The 25,450-nt window shown below is 39.5% G+C and overlaps 1 protein-coding gene across 5 annotated transcripts in view; it reads right to left on the bottom strand.

Moving 5' to 3' along the window:
* The window catches only part of GRHL1 (grainyhead like transcription factor 1), a 66,057-nt gene extending 40,814 nt beyond the window's left edge, over window positions 1-25,243 (bottom strand). Inside the window, exons 1-9 of one of the 5 annotated variants that reach the window (XM_058178328.1) lie at window positions 25,034-25,243; window positions 24,167-24,374; window positions 10,878-11,064; window positions 9,161-9,231; window positions 7,047-7,437; window positions 6,139-6,215; window positions 5,117-5,273; window positions 3,650-3,761; window positions 2,142-2,236 (exon numbers count right to left, since the gene is read on the bottom strand). In XM_058178328.1, coding sequence (XP_058034311.1) covers window positions 2,142-2,236; window positions 3,650-3,761; window positions 5,117-5,273; window positions 6,139-6,215; window positions 7,047-7,437; window positions 9,161-9,231; window positions 10,878-10,943 — 969 coding nt within the window. In that variant the 5' untranslated portion in view covers window positions 10,944-11,064; window positions 24,167-24,374; window positions 25,034-25,243. Of the gene's footprint in view, window positions 1-2,141; window positions 2,237-3,649; window positions 3,762-5,116; window positions 5,274-6,138; window positions 6,216-7,046; window positions 7,438-9,160; window positions 9,232-10,877; window positions 11,065-23,225; window positions 24,126-24,166; window positions 24,375-24,989; window positions 25,014-25,033 lie in introns of those variants that run through there. The other 4 variants (XM_058178319.1, XM_058178310.1, XM_058178337.1 and 1 more) reach the window with 4 other exon arrangements.
* Window positions 25,244-25,450: the final 207 nt, after the last annotated feature.

The raw sequence follows: 25,450 nt of genomic DNA, 5'->3' as shown, positions 1-25,450 counted from the left end.
GAACCATGCAAGACAGGTTCTTCTTTTTGATCTCTAGCAAGTGGTAGACCTTGAAAATAATCCAGCCCTAAATTCTTCAGGAAGGACAGTGCTCTTGAAATCCAGTGACAAACCCAGAGGTTTATTAATGTAAAAGGTAAAGGTTCACCTCGCACATATGTGCTAATTGTACCCAACTCTAGGGGGCGGTGCTCATCTCTGTTTCAAAGTCGAAGAGCCAGCGCTGTCTGAAGACACCTCCATGGTCATGTGGCCAGCATGACTAAACGCCAAAGGTGCACGGAATGCTATTACCTTCACACCAAAGTTGTCCCTATTTTTCTACTTGCATTTTTTACATGCTTTCGAACTGCTAGGTTGGTAGAAGCTGGGACAAGTAACGGGAGCTCACCCTGTTACGCAGCACTAGGGATTCGAACTGATGAACTGCTGACCTTTTGATCAACAAGCTCAGCATCTTAGCCACTGAGCCACCGCATCCCTACATTAATGTAAAGAGTATTTTTAAAAAAACCTAAATAGATCAAACAATGACACACATTTAGTTCTCCATTGCAATTAAGTCCTCTATCAAATCAGGATTCTACTAGCTCCAAGAGGATTCCTGGTGAAAAGATCCTTTCCATTGCTGCCATTTCCATGATCTATACTTGCTCTTTATATGACTCATAGCAGATTACCCATTGGACCAGCCTTTTCTACCCAAATTCATTCCACATACATTGGTCTTCAACTCATCTATTCAGCCAAAATGAACAAAGTTCTTTGACTATATTGGCTAACGTTTATGGGAATTTGAGACTAATGCACCTGGACAGGTACCAGTTAAGAACATTGCTAGAAGAGACCTGAGTCACTGCTGCATCTAAGACTTGGTAGAATTCTCCCAAGACGTTGGTAAATTTAGAACCAGTAAGCCCATCATAAGCATCGATGGGCTTCCAATTTGAAAGGCACCACCAAATCCCAAGAAATTATTTCAGAATCATTTGAGAATTCTTTTTATATCTCAGATAATTCTGAATATCTTTTTTTTTTTTTGCCAAAGTTGACAATATTTTGAACCAACCAAATGAGATCAAACCGATGGCTTGGAAAACCCTTCAATAACACAATTTTGGTTATTGTTCATTGATCAATTTTGCTTCCCTTTTGAACATCTAATCAATATGAGAATTATTTATTTATGTATTTATTTATATTTATTAAATTTATATGCCGTCTGTTCAAGAAGGCTCTGAGTGGCAAATAAGGTTGCCCATCATTCTCTGAAAGCTCCATACAGAAATACAAGGAAAGTTCCATAGGTGACATCACCATAAGTCTATCTAGTGATATCCACAGAGCAAATGAAAAATGAGAGGTGACTCCATTCGATTGACATGCAAGGACACTTGGTGGAGGAGATGGACTGTTTGCAGAGGACTACAAGTTCCAGCCTGCAAACACACCTCTGTTTAAAATGAGATGACTGAAAGCTATGTGTTTGAATAGGAGCAGTAGTCTCAGATGCTGAACCAACTGCCTTGTCTTCTGCTGGAAGAATACTGAAAAGGCCTAGTACATTTTCTGACTCCTGTTCAGTCACGCTTTTTTGATCAGACTAAATCCAAAGGCAAGGGGGGAAAAATAGTCAGAAAAGGGTCACCTTTTGCGGCTTCATGCCATTTTATAATCTAAGCTGTGACGCTTTCATCAGCTTCAAACTTTATTTTCCCAGAAAGCTTCTGGCAATCTTTCAGTGGCTATTTCATCATAGTTTGTTTTTAAGAGAGCTACGAGCTTAATTTTTGTTTTCTTCCTAGTGTTTTCCCACAAGAGAGCTTCTAACCTATATCCGTGCTGTATTTTTGGACCAACCAACTATTGATTCATTGGTTGTGACAGGAATTGGCCAGCCAGCCTGTAACCCAAGCCTGATAAATAAAATTTAAATAAATAAATAAATATCATAGACTAAGAGAGAGAAAGAGACTGGCCCCAAATCACCATCTGGCTTTCATGCCTAAGGTGATACTAGAACTCACAGCCTCCTTATTTCTAGCCTAGTGCCATACCTACTAGATATAACCGGCTCTCAAGCTTTCCCTTTCTTTTATTAATACTCAGAAGAGTCATGAAGGAAGAGCCCTGGCACTTACCTTTGCTTCATCATTAATGTCCCAAGTGAAGGAGATGGCATTATACGCTATCTCTTCAATATTATTTATGGTGTTGAAGCTCTCCTTATAATCAGCTGTTGACAACATAAAGGAGGGAAAATATATTAAAATAGCTCAGTTGACTGACAAACGCAGACCCAAGTTAGGCAAACAGTCATTTTTCTTCTGAACTGTCTTAGAAAAACGAAATCTACATGTTTCTCTGGGCAGGGCACCCCTTTAAGTTTTTATTGAAGTACAATGCAGGAAATGACATTAAGAAATAGCAAAGGAGACAGGCAATACCTGCTGCCTTTGTCATGCCTTCAATTCTCCTTTAAAAAATGTTAGACAGCACCACCAGGATATGTTGCTCTTCATAAAAAACTCATAATAAAGGAAGATTTGCATGTGCGTCTCCCTTTAAGTGCTAAGCATTAATCCCCACTTTTATTTACAAGAGGAAAAAAAAAGATTGACTGCAACCCAGCCTTCAAACCAAAGGAGCTGGAAATGGGCCAATCACAGCTTGGCTGTAGGCAAATGGGTATCTGTAATGTCATCTTTCATCTCCTTGCCCAAACTGTACCTAAGGCTTGACTTCTGCCAGCGACTCAATCTTGGAACCTGTTCTGCAACCTCCAAGCGTCCTTTCAGATCTCTGACTAAGAAGCAATAGCAGCTTTGCTCATGTGAAGAGTGCCTTTCTCCTCTGCACTGAGTCGCCACTTCTGATCCATACATTTACAGAGCCAAGTGGCTCCAGGATTGATGGCATGAACTGCAGGCAACATTGAGGCCAGAGAGGTTTGGGGATTAAGAATGAAAAAAAAAATGCTATTTTGGGGAAGAGGGATAGAAGAAAAAGAGGATTCTAAGCGGCAATGACTGAAAAGTTAATGAAGTTCAGAGAATAGGATTATTCAAATTTCTGAAATATTCAGATACGATAAACTTGATGTAGGCAGATACTGCGGCACAAAACTATAACAGACACAGCCAGTTCTGTTTGAGCAACCTTGCAACCAGAAGCTTGAAACACAGTCCACCCAACGAACCATTCTCTAGCTTTCAATGTTAGAGATTCGTTTTAACATCCATTGCAGGTTCAAACTTTTGTTATTCAACTGTGGACCCATTTGATCGACTGGTCGGTTGGTCAACTGACCAAGCGCCGGAGATTGGTATATTTCAGGGGTGTCCAAAATTGGCAACTTTAAGACTTGTGGACTTCAACTCCCAGAATTGCTGGCTGACGAATTCTGGGAGTTGAAGTCCATAAGTCTTAAAGTTGCCAAGTTTGGACACCCCTGGTATATTTATTTAAATCTCTAATTCTCTCCCAACCAAAATATTCTGATGGGCAGTTGGATTGCCATCTAACCCTAAAAGAGGGACAGGCAAGATTGGGAATCATTGACTGGAGATGGTCCTGAGTTCACAAGCCAACACAAGACCTGAAACCTGCTCAGTTGTGTTTTGGCACCTGCTGCTTGAGAGCTTCTTACCTATGTCAATGCACCTTTGTTTAGCTGTGTGTTGCCTGGAGTGCCAGTACTTCCAGTGCCTGAGCTGATCCTCCCGGCTTTTGTCCTCAGCAAATACAACCATGATGACACTCTGCAAAGAGGAGGAAAGAGAAAGGCAGGGGGGATAAGCAGAAAAGCTTCATTAACAGAAAAGTCATATGGTGCGGGTGGCAGAGGGGTCTGTGCGCGTTCCTTGCTGAAGGATGGACAGCTACTACTTAGAACTAGCAACGCTGGAAATTTATCTCTGCCCTCCGTATCTGTGGGCTCTCAGGGGCAAGTGAAGTGAACTTTCCAAGTTTAGAAGAACAAGCTTCTCAGATTTGAGAAGGACAATGGCAGCCATAAGGAATTAACCATGAAGGGTGCCAGAAAACCAGAGAAAAGCATTAAGCACTTCCTCCATCTATAATCCAAAACAGCAACACCTTTCTTTCAAAAATATCACAGGCTGCAAAATAAGGTTCTGTAGGCCTACAATGGCAGCAAAAAATGTAAAAATCCTCACAGATACAATAACATAGTAACATTTCAAGAAATCGTAACTTGGAATAGTTTAGGAAGCAGCATAATAATAAAATTAAGTAAATTAAATAGGCTAATAACGTTCTGCCTTTCAATGGTAGAACAGAACAGAACAGAACAGAACAGAACTCTTTATTGGCCAAGTGTGATTAACACACAAGGAATTTGTCTTGGTGAATACGCTCTCAGTTTACATAAAAGAAAAGATACATTCGTCAAGAATCATAAGGTACAACACTTAATGATAGTCATAGGGAACAAATAAGCAATCAAATTACTTGAAGATGTTCCCTAGGTTTTTCCAAAAGAAAGGAAGAACCTCTATTTATTTGGGAAAGTTAGAAATAAAACCTGTTCTTTGCAATGAGGATTACTAAGTATCACTAAGGAAGTCTGGTTCATTATAAGATCATAATAATCGGTTACTTGTTTTTGCAAAAATCAAACCAGCTCAGCCACAAATTGTTGTCATTGTTCATGATTTCATACTTTTTCACAGATAGGTGTTTTGATGTATGTGAATATTATTAATGAAGAAGGTAGTAATTATTTGTCAGTCTGCTCTACCTAACAACCACTGTTAAGAGCATAAAGAAAGAATTGTACACACCTGGTCCAAAACCTACTGGACTAATTTAGATTAACACTACAGTATAGCTTCCCAGACTGCAAGCAAAAAAGATGGCTTTATATTCTAAGGAAAAACTTGCTAAAAAGAGGGGAAACAAGTTGATGGATCAGATCAAAGTCAATTGAGAACAGTTATGGACTATTAAAACCCTACAAATTATGGGTAGCCCATAAGAAGTTTGGGTCATCCACAAACAAATTATTTCCCCTCTTGCACACCAGAAATGCTATTACTGTTATACTATTTGCCATTAGCTTCTCTCCTATACACTTTCTTTAATTGTAACTTACTCTAACTTTACTGATGGGTTGATGGATTCCTTCACCACCACTAATTTCCTTCAGTGTAATGGGATAGAACTGGCCCTTGTTTAGATAAGTCATTGTATTATCTCCTGGCTTCTGCCGAAGTGATTTTGAAGCTTCCAACGTATATTCAAAGTTGTTCCTGGAAAAATTCAAAACAGGAAGTTTTATAAACAACTTATTGCATGAAATCATCCAAACATAACAATCTCAATGTGCTAAATATCAGAGCTGAAGACTCAATAGTGGGACTGACCATAAATGGCAGATAAGTGAGAAATACAGGATTTAAAAATGCCACCAGAAGTATCTAGAATTTGGTACTCTGATTTAAAAATCTGACATATATCGATTGTTCAACTGCTGTGAAGATGTTACACTTGCTAATCTGCACTTGTGTTACTGTTTTTTATATTTGTGTAGAATGAGAAAAAATGCTGCACAGAAAGTGATGAGTAAAATAAGAACATTTATATAATGCTTTCGAAGCACCTCATTTTCGTCGTCTGATTAAATGAAACGTTCAACTCTCCTCCAACTTAGAGATACTGTGACTAAAGTAACGAAAAGAGCACCTGAGACCCAATCATGTGTTTGTGGTAGAAGCATTTTCTGATTCACTGCTCACTTTCTGTGGTATACCAAAAGAGCAATGAAATACACTTCCACAGACTCAGTATTAATCCACCTGCTTTCCTTTGCGAGGCCACACTGCTTTACGATCCGCAATACTAAACTTTTAAGTTTCAAGCCAGGGGCGGAAAAGTTCCAATACCTCATTTTACCTAGGCACATTCTTGTGTACGTGTTCTGATTCACGTGATATTTCCAAAGGGATTAGGGGCGGAATGGCCAAATCTCACCACTCGGGGATTTGGTCTTTCATTTCACAAAGCAGAGCATGAGCAAGAGGACGAAGCAAATGTGAGGTGTGCCAAGACAGGCTTGCAAGAGCATCAGAATCCAGTTGTTGTGCAAGAGCTAAATTTGCAGAGAAATACACTTACCCAGTAATGCTTTCAAACACATAGTCTTCAGAGTTCACATTGGCCATCCGAAGATTCAGTTCAGAAGGGAAAAAAACCTGTAGGTGTTCATAAAGATTTCAGACAAACAGCCATTTTTAAATAGTACTACATTTATCATCAATAGACTATTTGCTGACACCCATAATTCAGATACAAAACAAGCTTAGTCTAGAACCAGAGTAACCCATGTATCACACAAACATAATTTGCTCACATTCAAGGTGAGTGAGCCACGTCCTGTAAGGTGAGCCAGGTTCTCTTGCTAGCAATTTCATACTGTACAGAAGTTGCTTTTGTTTTAAATATACCCATATCCAACCTGGAAAAAAATCTTCTATTTCTAATCCACTGGACTGAAATTTCAGGTTTACATAAGAATTAAATAGGAACTTGATATCCATGTGCAGATTAGTGAGTACACTCAAAATCAGAGGGGAAAGGAGAAGGAATGTCATTGTTATTTATTTTGAGAGTTGGGTTAGTCTCCGCTTTTAAAATAGTCAACATTCAAGTAGTCAAAATTCTAAGATCTGCATTTTTAATCTTTTTCCAACATAATCTCATTATGTTTACTCAGAATCTATAGTGATTACCGTACATGAATGTCTATAGCAGAGTCTGGACAATGAGCAGGATTGACATCTGTTACATCAAAGTTCTTATAATTAATCCCATCTATTATTTTGTTCACAAAAATACTGTTACTTTTACTGTTTTTATTATATCTATAGTCATAATTTGCAACTTTAAGAACTCATTTTCATAACTCTCTGGAAGGCCAATTGTCACATTCCAACGTTACGTTGTACGGCTTTTCTTCGTCACTACAGAAGGCCCAGTTCTAGGCTAAGAACCCCATAAGCAAAAGATGCAGGTTAATTCTGTACCTCTTGCACACCTTCTTTAAAAGACTCTGAGAAAGTGGAATCAGGAGTACGTCGCTGGGAATTTTGAGGCTGGCTGTTGGTGCTAAACTGGTCAGTGTTGAGGCTCCGATCTAAAGCCACCACCCTCTCCGGTGCTTCTGGGTGATAGACATTTGGAGGGATGCCCACAGTGAAACTGTGCGACTGAGTTTCTGTCTTGATTGAATGAGTGGGCATAGATGCAATGGAGACAGTGACTGTAGTATCTGGGGTTGTCAGGTGGCCCCTCTTGTCAATGCCCATTTGGGAACTGTGTGGAAGGACAATATTCAAAGGCATGTTTTTCAAGACTTGCACTCTGTTCTCCCCAGCAGAAATAAGTGACTGTTCCATCAGGTTTGGCATACTGTTCCTAAACAAACAAGAGAACTGATTGAGTGGTAGATTAAGTGTATGGCAGAAAGAATCAATCTCAAGAGGAGAGACGCTAATGCCGAAGCCTGTTTGATGTTACCTTTCCTCCGTGAATTATTCTCCTATTGCTACCAGTGAGCAAAAAACTAATCCAGATAACACATTGTTGGAAGAAAAGACAATAGAAATACTAAGCACTGAGGGAAGATTTCTGACCCATTCACTTTTGTTCCCCTTTTTTTTATTTTCTTCAGACTAGAGATAAAGGGGGCAAAACAGATGCATATAAACTTTCTTTCAAACTTAGCATTTTTGAATATTGGGATAAGTCCTTTGCCCTCTTTAATCGGTGACTATCTTTCAGTTCCTGGAATCTCTCAGAAATTCTTTAGCACCATCCTACAGTTGGTATGTCTAGCTTGAGGCTTTACACTAACAGTTGCATTCACAAAATATACATTTGCATCAGAGACCAAGTATCTCAAGTAAAGACAGTGCAACTATAAATTAAAAGCCAAACAGGTAAATCTTCGAATGCTCATATAGTCAAAGGTAGCAAGATCACATTGCATAATTAGTTATAAAAGCACCATCAGAAACTCCTAACAATTGAAAGATTCAGGTTATAATTGAAACAGATATCTAGCTATGAGAAATGGGAAACTTTTGTTCTATATTTGAGTCCCCTCAAATCTGAAGCTGAGAGAGAAGCTAGTGGCAGACTCTTCATTTCAACTACTTTTGATGAAATGACACAGTTCTGAGTTGTAAACGAGAAACAATAATCATATCCCTGCCATTTTTCAAAATTAAGCTGCAGCATTTTATATAGATCTGTACTGATAATCTGGACAAAAATGTGGATGACTTTTGGGACACGCCTAGTGTTTGAATTTTCCAAGAATTTATTCTTTTTGACATACCCAAGTTTAGTCATATAAGCCAGACACTTCTTTATTTATGTTAATCTACCTACAGTAAGCTGAGAACAAGAGTGGAGTTACATTTGTATTATATCCAGTGGTGGATTCAAATAATTTAACAACCGGTTCTCTGCTCTAATGACCAGTTGGGTAGGCATGGCTTAGTAGTCATGTGACTGTGTGGTAGGCATGACTTGGTAGTCATGTGACTGTGTCCAACTCAACATCACTCACATCAATGGGCACTTCGCCTTAGCGGTTACAATGTAATAAGGGCTAACCAGAGAGGCAGTTTCTGTAAACAGGGCAATAAAGATTATGCTAGAAACAACACCAGAATGTTTCCTTCCTGCCTTCTTTACAGGATTAGTCCTGTAAAGTGGAAAAGAACAAAATAAGATTTCTTCCAACAACCGGTTTCCAAACTGCTTAGAAAGTTAACAACCGGTTCTGCCAAATTGGTGCGAACTGGCTGATTATATCTGGATAAACTCAAGCTTTAAACAATTTGAAAAAGTCTTTCACTGGGTTCCTATCATGCCCTAATTAAACCATAACTTGGTTGATTGGTTTTGCCATACAGTAGTCTGATTTGCTAACACAAATATTGCAGCTAACCAATTTGTATAAGCTAAGATACTTTGATTTAACCAACAGCTGAAGGTAAACAAAATCTTGGTGTCAACTCACTATAAAAAAAAACACAAATCTCAATGTAGTTAAAAATTATTCCTTTCTTTAAAAAGGATCCTATCTTAAAACAGGTATCTATACCCATTTCAAAACTGAATACTGAACCTTTTCCCATGATCTTGATCAGACTGGTCTACATCTGGTTTCACTGTAGAAGCTTTCCTTTCCCGGGGAACCTTGGAATATAAAATGTATCAATTACTTTATTAAAAGGACAATAACTAAGCATAGTTGTTTTAGGATATTAACAATTACCAGAATACACTGTATCACAAATACATTTTAAAAGCATAAGTATTTGGCTTGGCAATATCCGCTAAAAACAATCAGTCTTGTTTCAAAGCTAACAACTTCAGAATTGTTTTATCAATCAAATAGGAGATTATGGCCAAGACATTCTATTTGTTATATCTCCTATTTCAGTTTAACATTTGCTTTTAAGACATGATGCAAATATTGTAGTAATTCTACAGTCTGAAAAAAATAAAAATGAATGATGATCACAGCTTTAGTAAACATGAAGTAGATTATCTGTACTTTAATAACATTTTTTTACAAAGCAATTTGCTTGTTAGCTCAGTATCCTCCAGCATGGAAATCTGCTGTATCAGCAGCACCTTTGCATCCAAACAATTTTGTCCGCTAAACACAAACCATATAAATGACAGTGGGAACACCCTCTTTAAGCAGCTGACTATTTGTCAAAAAGGCAAGAATGTTGTACAAAATGGCTTTAAGCACAACTTAGCAAATCAGAGGGGTGTGTATGTGTGCAGTCGTACGTGAGACAAGAAGCACTGGAAAAATACAGACTCAACTGTAGGCAGTGCTTTGTTTGCTTGTAAGTCAACCATAAGCCACCTTGGAAAGTTCTCATAATCAGAACATAGAATTTTCAGGGTTGGTCTATATATTTCAGGAATTCTGTGTTGAAACTCCAGGTCCAATAGACTATTAAAAGATGATGATGGCGAGATGATGGTGATGATGGTGATGATGATATGATGATGACAATGATGGCTACATCACTGAATCCCTAAGGATTCTTGGCAGTTTACAGAGAAGACACATCAGAAACAATATGCATAATAATCATATATCTACATACGTAATAACCATGCATATACACTGCTTTGATTTAATATACAAATACTGTAAAATAAAATTAACCAAACCCAAATGAAATAAACCACAGAGGCCTTTACAACAGCTCTCTTCAGTCTGACAGTTAGTTCTGAAGGGAAATCAGTTCTCATACTTGTGTTGGGCTTATAACCCTAGGACAGGGGTCAGCAATCTGCAGCTCTGGAGCCACATATGGCTCTTTCACCCCTCTGCTGCGGCTCCCTGTCTCTCAAAATATGCGTCACAACCACCATTGTGCAACACCCGCTGGCATGCAAATTATTAAGCTTTTCAATCTCCCCGGTAGGCCAACCATGGATAAATCCAAGAAAAGAAAAGTTTCAGAAGAAAACAGAACGTTTAATTCAACTACATATGCTAGTTTTGTGGCCGCTCAAGAAATAGTCACGCACGGGAAGGGTTTTGTGGCTCCCGGTGTTTTCTTTTCTGTGGGAAATGAGTCCAAATGGCTCTTTGAGTGTTTAAGGTTGCAGACCCCTGATCTAGGGAGGAGAGAAAAGTAGATAACAGTAAAGATTTCCCTGTCCAGTCATGTCTGACTCTAGAATGCGGTGTTCAGCTATTTAGGTCTTAATAGTAACGTGAGGCTGACAGAAACCCATACAGTTTACTGTTGCTAACCCCAGCGTGAAGAATGCAAATTAAATTCCAGCAGTCCTAAGCTCCCATGAGCTACCTTATAGTAGTCGTACAAGAGGCCCAAAGCAGCTGCACTGTCCTCATCCCCGTTGATGCTCATCATGGCTTTGGTAGCTGCTGTAAGGGGGTTTTCAAGGAAGGACTTCCAGGCTTCATCCTCACTAGTGTATGGTCGCCTTTGGGAATAGAGGGTTTCATTCTGAAGAACCAGGACAGGCCTTTTGCTTGAGAGAGAAAGGGAAAGAGAGAGAAAGATTGAACAAAGTGCAATTACAAAGAAGCTGAACACAAACTTTGATTGGCCTCCAGAAGGTAAAGTACTTTCACAACCCATTAAAGTTGTGTATGTGTCAGACTACAGTGCCCTTGGTGCCATTGACCACATTTAACATGAATCTAGGAGTTGTAGGTTGTCTTACATACTAAGCAGAGGTGGGTTTTAGCAGGTTTAACTGGTAGTAAAAATTCTGACTGGCCCCACCCCCTTCTATTCTCTGCCTCCCAAGTCCCAGCTAATTGGGAGGAAATGGGGATTTTGCAGTAACCTTCCCCTGGATTGGGGGGGGAATGGAGATTTTGCAGTATCCTTCCCCTGCCATGCCCACCAAACCATGCCATGCCCACCAAGCTACACCCACAGAACTGGTTGTAAAAGAATTTGAAACCCACCACTGATACTAAGCCATAATGATCAGATTCAAACTTACTCAAAACAAACCACATTACGACTTACGGTGAAAATGTTGGATCACAATCTGAAGGGTACCCATTATCTGACCCACCATGGTTAACTGGCATAGTCTGACTCGATTCACAACTCAAAGCGCACAAATAAACACAACATTTTGTAAGATGTGCATATTAAATTAATAGCTTACACCTTGGCCAGGCTCAATTCATTCTGCAGCAAAGGGCCACAGCTCACAGACTGTTTCCCAGCTATGAAATTTGATGTTCAACTTTATTATTATACAATGTACATACAGTATTATACTAGCCCAATTCTATTTTTCAGGAATCCAAGGAGGCAAAATATTTTCATTTTCATTAACTATTGATGATCAATCTTTGGAAATTATAAACAGTAACAGTAATGTTGAACCCATTCATTTTCCAATTTTCTTCTGGGGTCGTGAAACTAACTTCGACATGCACTGGAATTTCAGTATTCCCCATCAGCCTGGCAAGCCAAAATTTGGAGAAAGTTTAGAATATTGGAGGGATTTATAACATGTTGTAAGCTCAAAAATTGATTTGGTCTTGGAACGAACCACCAATGAATATCAGATTGGGCCATGACAGAAAGATAAATTTAATGTCCTTATTTAGGTGTGATGCAGTTAGCATGATTATCACCATAATAGTTCATCATTTTCCACTTTGGCCTATTAAAATTTCAAATTTGGTGACATTTTCTGGAGGAGTTCTGCTTACAGTACCCAAATGAGAAGGACAGACAGCCCTAGGACCAGTGGTGGGATTCCAATAATTTAACAACCGGTTCTCTGCCCTAATGATTTCTTCCAACAACCAGTTCACCAAACTGCTCAGAAAGTTAACAACCGGTTCTCCCGAAGTGGTGCAAACTGGTTGAATCCCATCACTGCCTAGGACCCTGTTTGCACACCTCTAACTTAGAAATTTCTTATGTGCTTTAAGGATGTAAGGACCTGCTGGTATCTGCCTGACATCAAATCAGATAATTAGTCAAGAGGCCTCCCAGTCATGCTTGAAGATTTGAGCTACAGGTAGATAACAGGTATAAAACCTAGCTGGAATTTAATATGTAAGAGACATTTGTTTTTACAATAAATTATTATCTCCCATTAAGTTTAAAACTTAAAGTCAACATCTTTATAGAAAAAGCTTCAGAGAAGTTAATTTTTATAGAACGAGTAATGCAAACTTGAAAAGCAAAAGGCAAACACACAAACCTCTATTTTAAAAATATCAATTTGATTTCTGTGTTTTGGATAGAGTCTCAAAGCTTTCTCTCATCTAGTGAGCTAGAACAGAGGCCCCCCCAGCCTTTGGGGCACTAGGAACCGACTCCATGGAGAAAGATTTTTCTGCCAACTGGAGGGGGCGTAGTTTTGCATGGTGCCTACATCCCACAGATGGGACTTTGCTTGTTTCCATGGTCCAGTGCCATTCCACAGACTGAGGGTTGGGGACCCCTGAGCTAGAACACAGCAATTCAGAGCTACCTGTAGCCTCCCCTGTGCTGGATACATTCAAAATCTTCTCTAGCCAACAATCTTACCCCTATCAATTCAACCGGTATAGAAACCAGTGTAAAAGGCAACACCAATATGACCATTTTTGCCCTCGAAATCCACATTTCGGGTCCAATTCAAGTGAGACTTTCCATTTCTGGTGACTCGGATCACCAGAAATGGAAAGAAATTAAACTCAGTGGGTCTGTCTATTTCTTATTTCAGCATGCATACTTATTTATCTATTTATTTGATTTCTGTAGCTATCCAGAATCAAGTTGGTTAAGTCGGGTGGCTATAGAAATCGAATGAATGAATGAATGAACAAACAAACAAACAAACATGCGTAGAAGGAAACTTGCACAGAGTAATGCCCACTATCTAAAAGGCTTTCTTTGGCCTAATAAATGTGTTAAAAATATTCAACACATTTTTAAGGTACTTTCTAAAAAGCTGTTTATCCAATATCTGCTTTGTCCCTACAGATGAGATAATGCGGCTTGAGCTGGCTTTAAACCGGTTAAAACACAGTTTGTCCTTGAGTATGCACAAGATTTAGTTAACACTTAAGACAGAATCAAGAGTTTTGCTTCATACTGTATATTTCTGGAAGGGCTGGAACTACATGTAAACATAAGATACTATCAGTCCTTGAAGCAAAAGTAGCAGAAACCTACAAAGGACGCTCTTTTTTGTCAAGCACTAATATTGGGGCCTATTAGGACATAAGAGGCATGCATAGGAGCACAAACGTTCCTACCGTTCTGTCCTATTGTTTTTTTTCTTTTTTCTTCTTCTTATATATATATATATGCTTATACCTCCTAATATTCCCTCATATATATGTTTATATACTATATAATCTTTTTGTATGATGCTTATATATATTGTTGTGACAAAATAAATAAAATAAAATAAATAAAAAATAATTTCCACAATACCAAACCAATAATTCCCAAATATCTAAGTGCCACTTGGCTGGAGAAAATGGATATCACTCTTCCTCACACGTCCCTTTTTTTTAGAAAGGATAAAATGGGGCCCAGATGATACAACTGTTGGTTTCATTATTTATTTATTTATTTATTTATTTATTTATTTATTTATTTATTTATTTATTTATTTATTTATTTATTTTGTCACAACAATATATGTAGGTATCATACAAAAAGATTATATAGTATATAAACACTTATATGAGTAAATATAAGGAGGTATAAGCATATATATATATATATATATATAGGAAGAAGAAAAGAAAAACAATAGGACAGGAACGGTAGGCACGTTTGTGCGCTTATGCACGCCCCTTATGGTCCTCTTAGGAATGGGGTGAGGTCAATAGTAGAAAGTTTTTGGTTAAAGTTTTTGGGATTATGGGAAGAGACAACAGATTCAGGTAAAGTATTGGAAAGACTGATGATCATGATACAGAAGTGATAATTTCTGCAATCTTGATTAAAGCGGTTGACATTAAGTTTTAATCTATTGATTGCTCTAGTATTATTGCAATTAAAGCTGAAGTAGTCTTTGACAGGAAGGACATTACAATAGATGATTCTGTGAGTTAGACTTAGGTCTTGTCAAAGGCGACGGGGTTCAAGTTTTCTAAGCCTAGGATTTCGAGTCTGGTGGGATAAGGTATTTTATTGTTTTCAGAGGAATGGAGAACTCTTCTTGTAAAATATTTCTGGACACGTTCAATTGTATTGATGTCAGAGATGTGGTGAGGGTTCCAAACAGGCGAGCTGTATTCTAGAATTGGTCTAGCAAATGTTTTATATGCTCTGGTTAGTAGTGTGGTGTTTTGGAAAAGAAGCTACAAGATTAGGTTTACAACTCTTAGAGCTTTTTGCTATGTAGTTGCAGTGGGCTTTGGCACTTAGATCATTTGACATAAAAACTCCAAGTTCTTTAACGGGAGGGGGTCGGTCTGTAAGGTAATGTCCATCTAGTATGTACTTAGTGTTTGGGTTCTTTTTTCCTATATGTAAGACTGAGCATTTGCTGGTTGAAATTTGGAGCTGCCAATTTTTAGACCAAGCGGTTAGATGGTCAAGGTCGTTTTGAATGATAGAAGTATTGTCTGTGGTGTTAAATAGTTTGACATCGTCAGCAAAGAGAACACAATTACTTGAGATATGGTCACAAAGATCATTAATGTATAGTATAAAGAGTGTTGGTCCAAGGACGCTGCCTTGAGGAACACCACTCTTGACAGGAACAGGATTTGATAAAGCATTGCCAATTTTGACCACTTGTTGTCTGTTAGACAGAAAAGCAGATATCCATTTGTGAAGGGGTCCTGAGATGCCATAGGATATTAGTTTTAGGAGAAGTTTATCGTGTACTACTGAGTCAAAAGCTTTGCAGAAGTCTATGTAGATTGCATCTATTGATTTGCCTTGATCCAGATTTGTAGTCCATATGTTTTTACAGTGGAGAAGTTGTAAGTTACATGATAATTTTTTCCTGAAACCAAATTGTTTATTGGAGAGTAGGTTGTTAGTTTCTAAGTGTGAGGTAATGGATTGGTTGATGATTGATTCCATGACTTTGCAGGTGATGCAGCAAAGAGAGATCGGTCTGTAATTTTCGACTAAGCTGGGGTCTCCTTATTCACTGAATAACCATTTCCACAAAGTACTCATACTGGATTCTACATCAACTTGCAGAGTAATAATATCAAGAGGAATACCACAAGTCTCCAGCTGTCCAAACTTTATATTAACGACCTGTACCCAGACGATTAGCTAATTTTCAGATGGCCCATCCTAGAAGGGGTTAACAATTTAGAAGAGGAAGAGAAAAGACCTAGTCAGATTTGAACAATGGGCCAAAACAAACAAGACAAATTTAATTGGGAGATTTGCAAAATCCTAAAGCTAGGGAGTGAAACAAAAGAGTATAAGTATAGGATGGGGAGCACCTGGCTTGGTAGTAGTATGTTTGAAAAATATCTAGGTGTTCTGTAGAAGATCATAAGTTGAACATGAGCCAATAGTTGTAATGAGGTTGTGAAGAGAACAAATGCTATTTTGGACTATATTAACACAGAGTCCAGAAACATAGAGCACAGGAAGAAATTGTCCCAATCTGCTCTGCTTTGCTTAGATAACATTGGAATAGCATGTTGTTCTTGGCACTGCGGTCTAAAAAGGACATCAATAAATGAGGGAATTCAGAACAGGGCAACCAAAATGGTGAGAGGACGGGAAATCAAGTTCTGCAAGGAACTACATATGTTTGCCTGCAGAAGAGAAGACTGAGGGGACGTATGACTTTAGACTTCAGGTTGTCATACTGAGGAAGAAGTAGAATTGTCACGACTGACTTGGCAGTAATGATCTGAACCAATGACTTGAACCACACAGATTCAGGCTATATTCTGTATTAGGAGAAGTTTCCGTTCAGTAAAAGTGGTCAGCCAGCAGTACAGCCCATTTCGACCCGTATATTCTCCTTTACAAAAGCAGTTGAGCAACCCTTAATGCAAAGTGCTTCAGTAGTGAGGCAGAATAAAATAAGCTCTGAAGTCCTTTCCAATTCTATCGTTCAAACTTTCAGATTATAGAACAGAAATTGCTTCATTTACTCTGGGCTATAATTTGTGTTAGAGAAAGCCAGAAAATCGCCTAGATTTCTCTGAAGTTTTCAATCTGGATAGAATTTATCATCTGGGGTGGAATCCAGTAGTAGTCTCCACTGCTCCATAGGGCACATTGTGTGGGATTTCACACAGGATATACCGTACTTTTCTCCCACGTTATTTACATAGTATTTTCATGAAAATTCTCAGCAGAGATATCTAAAAACCTGAGGCATGGTATAATATTTACTATTCTATTTCAGCAAATCCCAAATGAAACAATGGATTAAATAGTATTTTAAATCACTGGCCAGCTGGATTAAGCCGAATTAGATATAACCTCGTGAAAGGTATACAGCCTAAGGGGCACTTTGGTATTTATCACCATTCCTGAAAGTCCAAATAATGCCTGTCAAGCAATATATTTTTCCCACCTTAACCTGATTTACCATCTGTACCAGCGGTGGGTTGCCCCCAGTTCGGACCGGTTCTGTAGAACCGGAAGTAAAACTGGCGTGAGGCTCCGCCCACTGACCTGGATGTTGTCATAGGTGATCTGCGCATGTGCAGCTCAGCGCATGTGCAGCTCAGCACATGTGCAATCCCGTTGCGAACCGGTAGTAAAGGTAAGTAGAACCCACCCCTGATCTGTACACTCTTCTGAAAAAGGATTTGTCCTATTAAAAATCCACAGGTAACGTTTAGAACAGGCCTAATGCTCTAGAAAGAGCTGAGATGTTTTATTCAGTCCATTTAGCTGTGAACAGTTACTGTCTTCAAAATCCATGTTTTACAAGTCCTACAGTAGCTAAAAATTTAATTCCATGATGAAAATCTAAGTTCTAGTGGTTACTTTTAAAATTCTAGTCGGGCTATGCAGAGATCTGGCTTTGAAGGCTGACTTGGAATGCGTGTGGGTGTGCACGTTAAGCCAATCAGCATTTCCTTAAATCAAAAGCATATTTTCCTGGGACTGTATATCTGCCACTGTGTGTGCCCATGGAAAGAGACAGTTTCTTTAAGTAGCTTCTGACAGGTGCAATGTGAATTCCAAAGCACCTTTTCTCCTTTAAATTAGCACAGCTCTAAATCCTTTATTATGTGGGACCATGACATTATCCATTCTCCTTTCTACTACATCATCCTGTCTGGACATCTACAGTAGTTGTTTTATGAGTCACATCAAATATATTGAAATGGTGTCTTTGTTGGCTGAAATTGGACTGGCATTCCCAAGAACAGATTTTCTCTAATGGCAGAAAGGGTAATCTAGAAATGGAGTGTATTTTAAGCAGACTCACTGACCAGTTGTTAGCAACCGAAAACATCAGACAAGATCTTGATTCCGCAGGGTAATTGCAGTTGTTGCTTTCCATCCTCTTTCTCTACCTTTGCCTGCCTAATATCCTCCTTAATCTATTATACAGCCAAACTAAAATTCTACTTGCTTCAGAAGTCAAGGCAGGTCCATCATTTACAGGTTGTTTTGCTATATTTAATGGAACAATTAAGATTGCTTTTTGATGTCCTTCATCTGGAAGCTCTGCCCATACAGTCACCAAGCATTCCCAAAATGTGTGAGAAGTTCTGTGCAACACTTTCTACTTATTTCCCTCCCTTATCCTCTAACAAAGAGCCATGAATAATATGCATGATTTCTCTAGCAGATTAAAGCTACCCTCATCTACATAACAACCACCCAGTGATTAGTAGATGTTGCATCAAGATTATGTTCCTGCCCGAAGTCTCCTGTCTTCCTATGCAAGCTGTTGCAGTTTAATAATAAAATTTAGGATTAATTCAGTCCAAACAGTACAGTTTTAATAGTACAGTTTTATTATTCCTACTGCTTCAACAAGAAAATCATCCATCTCCAAAAGACACCTGCATTATGAAATATTTTGATATTTCTGCCAAATAGTTATAGTCAAAAATGTATTTTAAGTACAAAGTCTTTTATTTAAGAATTGTCCAACACCATCTGTAAAGTTACTATTGGCTGAGAGTACAGATATTCACTTACCGGTATATGATTTAATACTTTAAATTAAACAAAACATGTTTGAAAGGTGCCTTTTCAAGAGGCAGCAAAGTCTAGCTGACTTTTGAAAATGCACTTTTGGGACAACCATGGCCTGAATGACTGAGAATCTCCATAGACACTTAAACAAAACATGGTTTATTTAATGAACCACAGCTGAAAGTGTGGGAGAATATACTAAGCAACTCCTATTGTGGTTTAGTGAAATAAGTGAAGCACAATCTGTGTAGCATATGGAAGAGCACATCAAGGCATTTAATAAACCAATGAAGTGTTTTCCTGCTGTTGGAAGACTAGGAAGAGCTATAAAAGGTTCTATTAGGGGAGATTCTACCAAAAGCCACCTCAGTTTTCATGAAGTGTTTGAGTTTTGAGGTCCTTCACCTCTTTTTCAACTACTTCTGCTTAAGGTAGAACAAATTTCATCCAACACCTCAGTTGGAATTAGGATTTGGATGTGAATTCAGCTAAGTGGTTTCCTACAGTAGCAATTTAAAAGTTTGCAAACTTTTGCAAGTTCACTATTTCTGCATAATATGATATAAAGCAGTGGTTCTCAACCTTTTCTTTAACATGGACCCTCTTTAAATATCTTTTGTGGCCATGGGCCATGGCCACAGACCAGAGGTGGGTTTCAGCAGGTTCTGACCAGTTCTGGAGAACCGATAGTGAAAATTTTGAGTAATTCAGAGAACCGATAGTAAAAATTCTGACTGGCCCTGCCCCCATCTATTCTCTGCCTCCCAAGTCCCAGCTGATCGGGAGGAATGGGGATTTTGCAGTAACCTTCCCCTGGATTGGGGTGGGAATGGAGATTTTACAGTATTCTTCCCCTGCCATGCCCACCAAGCCACGCCCACAGAACCGGTAGTAAAAAAATTTGAAACCCACCACTGCCACAGACCCCCAAGATTTAAATCATAACATTTCTTCAAGCCTTCACGGCCCCCTGTGATGACATTGCGCCCCCCACAGGGGTCCATGGATTGAGAGCTGCTGACCTAAAGGATAATCTGTTTTCCACACAATTCCCAAAACTAGATAAAGACAACCCAATTAAATAAATGAGTCAAAAGATTTGTACTTATTCATTTCTGGGTAAATTATTATGGTATCTGACATCCATAAGATGATCTAGTAGCAGGGGAAATTATGAGATGGTATTTTTTCTGAAAAATAATGGCCCTGTCATTTGGTCTCAACTGGCAGACCCCCAAATTATACCATTGCTAATATATAAAAAAGGCAAACTCGTTCTCATTGCATCATCCCCAAATAAAATCCTCAAATGCCTTAAAGCTAAGCTAGCTCTGTTAAAAAGGAGTGTAGAAAGAATTATCTCTAGAGCTATCAACAAAGCCCAGGGTTTGGCAGTAACTCAATCTCTGAATAAAACGGCAGGTTCTTTTAGGAAAATGAGACCATGTTTTCTAAAAAAAAAAAAAAAAGCCCTCAAAATGTGTATATTTTTGACAGCTGTTCTGTGTCAAGTTTTAAGTTCTGATGAGTCGACTGGCAGAGAGAACTAGCCATACAATACTAAAAAAGCATTTGGCAAGATCTGCAAATAAGTCTTCTATTGTGCTTGTAATTACTTCATAAGTACCAGTTTGTTTTCTGCTTCAATAATTTGCAAAAAAGAAAAAAAAAGATAGCAAAACATTACAGCAGTAATGTGTTACAGGGATAAAGTAGTTATAATACAGCGGTTCTTCAGACGATAAAATGTTAGGACTTTTTTTGGAGTCATGCTTACAGAACACAGAATACGGAACTACCGTATGTCTTTCCCAGTACCTAGTGAAATACAGGTCACTATGTTCTGGGAAAAACATAAGTGAACCCAGGACAGTTCTAGTAAAAGCAGAGCCAGTGGAACGTGGAATAGAGTGGCTTTTCGTAATTCCTCCCTAAACAAGAGAAGGACTTGAGATTGCCCACAAATGCTCCATTCAATTCCTCCTCAGGAGGAGATTGAAAGACAGGGGTCTCTGGTGGATTTAGAGCTCTGGGAAAGGAGGGAATAGCCATCTTGCTCATACTACGGTTGGTATCTTTGAAAGGACACTAAATTCACATATTTCCTTTTCTAATCATTTTTGGAAATTGTTAAATGCGTTGCAGCTGTTAGGAACCTTTGGTTCAACAAGTTTTACAAATGAGTTTCCTTCAAATCTCAGTGGAAGTAGTTTTAAATACAAGACTTAAAGACTTATAGGGATGTTTAGGGAACAATTTTAAAAGAATCAATTTGTCACACCTCCTTGATCAGAGCTCTGTAAAGCTAGAACAGCCAAAGAAGAAACATATTTAAGGGGTGTTTTTTTTCTTTTAAAACTTAATGCAATTAAAAGCTCAGAACATTCTTGTTCCTTCTTTTGCCTACCAAAAAGTTTTAGCCCACCAGAGTTTCATGCATCAATCTATTATGTCCATTTCACTTTGGCTGTCTAGTGTTTTTTCCTCCCACCTAATGAGTATGGATTAGGATGATTGATTGATGATTGACAGTTCCTCTGTGAATTTATGTACCCACATAATCACAACATGGATACCTCACCTATCGATTATCTCTGTGGTGGGCAAATACATTTTAGACATATTTTAACACTAGTGATGCCCGGGGGGGGGGGAGGAACAAGTGCCACTCGGAATATAAATAATGGCAGATAGCCATTTGGAACTTCAATCTCCCCCAACAAACACTGGGAATAAAAAACTTTAAAAAGTTGAGAGAACAAAGAGCCAAATACAGAGGAGTTTGCCAAACAAAAGACTGTTTAATTTGATGGTTTGATAAAGCAATCTCTGAGAGTTTTAGAGAGAATGAATTAAACAGAATATTACCGTATGTCACATTTGCAAAACCCTGAAAAAGCAAATAGCTTTGATTGTCTGGTTTACTGAAAAATAATCATGCAACCACAGGACCAGTTTCCAAATTTTGCTGTGGAAAAGGACTACATAGAGAAGTGGTATTTCAGTAATAATAAATTTAAATATATTGGCTTCACACGTGTATATGAGAAGAGGCATTTACAAATTGTGCACACTTATTAAATCTTGACAAAGAGCACAGTTGGATTTGATCTTTAAAAACAACTTGGCAATATACATGAATTCTGTCAAGTCTCTCCTCTGCAATGCCTTTTAGTAAAGAAAACAAACAGAGCACCCTTAAAGGCAACAATTAAAAAGTATGATTAATAGAAGATATTCTCCTTCTCTTATTCTGGAATATCATTGTAATGTCTTACAATTTTAGAGCACAGCAGTTTTCCTAGTGATTTAATTACTATCACTAGAAAATGTAGTCATTACAAAACGAATTCCAGGATTCAGCATAACTGCTCTAGTTTTAGACAAAAATCATTGGAGGTGACCTCAGCAATATCTACAAATTACAGAGTACACCATATATCCCCTGAACTTGGTTGTTTTCTTGTGTAATAAAACTAGCACGTTTCATTACACAAACTAGTACTGATGATATTACCTAGTTTGGGTAATGAAATATCTGCCAAAAAAACCCAAAAACTCCAAGCTCAGAGAATACCAAAGAGCCCTAATTTCAACCCCAAATTACACATTTTCTCCTTTATTGGTAAATCATATACAGTCACAATGGGAGCCCCTTTAGGTATGGATGAGTAAAGCTACTGTATAGCACCAAAGGGAAACAGGTACCTTGTCTTAGCTAAATCTGCAGGAAAATCTCCTCCAATTCTAGAAGTCAAATTTGCTGTTACCATAAGAAGTATTATCCATACTACCAGGCAACATTGCACTAGAACAAGAAACCTTTACAGTGACTGTCCTCCAATTCTCAACAATCCTGCATGATAACATGTAGACAAGTAGTGGAATGCAACTAAAGGTCCTCTTAAAAAGAGACACTTGCATATACGTTGCATCGACAGCTCGATAAAGTCCATGTTGCAAAGTAGGAAGATGAAAGGATGCCAGAATCCATACAGATTCAATTTTGGAGCAGCAATACACTCTCAAAATTTTTGCATGGCCAGATGGCTATTGAAGCACCAAATTAGATTTAGAACTTGGGAGCCCAAAGAATGACAGCATTCTATCAGCAGCAGTGTTCTGTCCCCAGAGCCAGGACAAGCAGTGATGCATTCTCAAAAAGTGTCTCTATAAATATTCCTAGCCAAAGTTCTAAGATCTAAGCTTCTCTATGAACCTGCCATTAATAAAGTTCCCTTCCATCTTTATCGTGGAACACCTAATTAAAAGAAATGTTTAAAAAGTTATCTCACCATATACTAGCTAGAAATGAAGCAAAAATATTATTAAACGGGCTCTTAAGTCTATTTTGCATGCAATCAGTCCAAAAAGCTAATCCCCAAATTTACATAGCCATTCTTTTACAAGTAATAAAGGCACAAACACTTGAAAAGAGACACATCAGAGTCACCATACACAAACTAAAGTCCAGGCTAGATGAGATTACTTATCATTTTATGTTTTACCCACTCACATATAAGGTCATTTAAAAAAATGTCTACAAAAAGAGAAAATTACCTGGACAAATCCACCTTCCCTAAAGAGTGACTTTCATAAAAATCCATTAGTGTTGGTTTTTTTTGCTTCTTCAACAAGGCATTAAGAGGTGGCTCTTTGATATCCACGGAATAAGCCTGCACATCAGGACCTACTGGAACCTCAGTCTCAAAGCTCAGCAAAATCTTAAATCAACAGCATTCAAAGCAATTAACACCAAAGTAATGATGCCCCAGTTAAGGCAGCTCTCTCATTGCCCAGCCCTTGTCCTCATCTTCAAAGAAGGAGAAAAAAATATATATGTACAGCCCTTCATTAAGTTTCTGCACTAGATAAATCAGTCAAAGGGACAGCCCTGGGCAAGGCGAAGGGTTGCACTGGAGCCACCTCCATGGACATTACTTTCCCCCCCCCTCCTTAAGGTGGGGACCTTAAGCTCCTCCTGAGATACAAGTGATTATTCATCACACTCAACATTTAAAGAGGCAGTGGTGGAGAAGATGTAAGGGGGGGGGGGGAGATGACAAACCACTCAACATGGGTGTCAAGTTTCAAAGGCAAGCTCTTCACAATTATGACTTCAAGTGGAAAGAGCCACGCAAAATCCAAAAAAGCAACTAGACTGCTTTGACCAAGTCAATCCAGAACATCAGAAGGCAGAGAATCAAAAGAATGCCACTTAATTCCAAGCCTCCCTCCCTGCTGTCTCTTCTGCTTTGGGGACACTGTCCCAGGCAGTGGCTTTCAAACGCACAGCGGAATTCGTTCGCAAATTCAATCCGGATCTAGGCAAAGTTGAACACCTGTTTCCCCCATCTGAGTCCACTAAAGCCCACTGCCCTTAACGCTCTCTCTTCCTTGTTGAATCTCAAGGCGGGCTGGAGTGTTTTATCCTTAGCTGGATTATTTCTTTAACAGTGATCAGGTGGGCGAACATCAACAAAAGACACACACACACACACCCCACTTGTTCAGCCGACAATCTCTTACACGCGCGGCCCTGCCGGGCAAGACTTGCTCCCCGAGCGAACTGGCGCTGACTCTCGACTTCAACTTTCGATCGCTCGGTCGCCAACGTTCGAACTCCTCCGACAGGCGCCTTCCAGTAGGATCTCAATTCTGCTAGTTACCCAGTGGCTCTGTATTATGGGACTTGTTGTACAACCGACGCTGAGGGAAGAAGACCCTAGTTAAGGGACGCCCATTCCAGAAAGCAACACGCAATCCGATTTCTGGGAAACGAGCCACTAAGACTCGGTGCACCACCACCCGCCACTGGAAATATTTTTGGGAGAGGCAACGTGCTGGGATGTAGGTTGTGTAAAACTGTAGCTGGGACACGAACTAATACGGGCGCAGGTGTCGCAAGCGAACGGAAACCTCGGCAGTTCTTGACTTCACCTCCACACAGGCGGCTAGTTTATGGTCGCGTTGGGATCATTTCGGGAATCAAATCTGTTCGCCTGTTAAATTGCACGCAGTTAATCCGGGTCGGAGGCCTTCTTTACCGTATTCAGATAGCTTGCCTAGGTTCAATCTTAACCAGAGAAGCTAAGATCCGCTGCGAAGGCTTAAGACGGGGCGAGGAGGAAACCGGCACGGCTGCTTGCCCCCCCCCTCCTCCTCTTCCTCCCCCCCCCCCTTCAAAAGCCTCCGATCGCTTGGCCCCTTCCACCATTAGTAGCCGCAAGAACAGCCTGAAAAAAGTGACCAAAATCCCACGGGAGGAGGGGGCGGAGTGTGGGTTAGGGGGTAGGCACACCGGTCGAACCTGCCCAGACTCACCCCCTTTTTCCTCTCCTTCCAGTCTACCCAGCTCGATCACTTACTTGTCGTATTCTTGTGTCATGTCTGGCAGTCAGTGGGTGGCAGAACTGGCCTGGCTGGTTGGGACGGGAACTTTGCCGCGGCCCAGGCGAGTTAGGGAGGGGATGAGGAAGAGCGAAGAAGAGCAGCGAAAGAAAGATCGTACGCAGATCGCCGCACAAACGGGTTTTGTCGGCTTTTCTCGCTCGCTCAGGTGGCTCCCGGGAGTCGCAGGTGGATTCGCAACTGCGCCTCGCTTCCCATTGGCTGGGGCCGAGAGGCTGGTGCCGGGTGGGATGGAACGACAGCGGAGCAACGCCCCGGCGGCCCGCCCGATTGGAGGAGCAGAGCGGAGAGGGCGGGGCCGAGCGGTGTTGCCGCGTTCTAAATGGAACTTTGGGGTTTGACATGTATTCCCCCGTTGCGCTGCGCTGGCAGAG

Source organism: Ahaetulla prasina, chromosome 1, assembly GCF_028640845.1.
Source record: "Ahaetulla prasina isolate Xishuangbanna chromosome 1, ASM2864084v1, whole genome shotgun sequence".
NCBI lineage: Eukaryota > Metazoa > Chordata > Lepidosauria > Squamata > Colubridae > Ahaetulla > Ahaetulla prasina.
The sequence above is the reverse complement of the archived record's forward strand: the minus strand, read 5'-3'. Positions and strand labels throughout refer to the sequence as shown.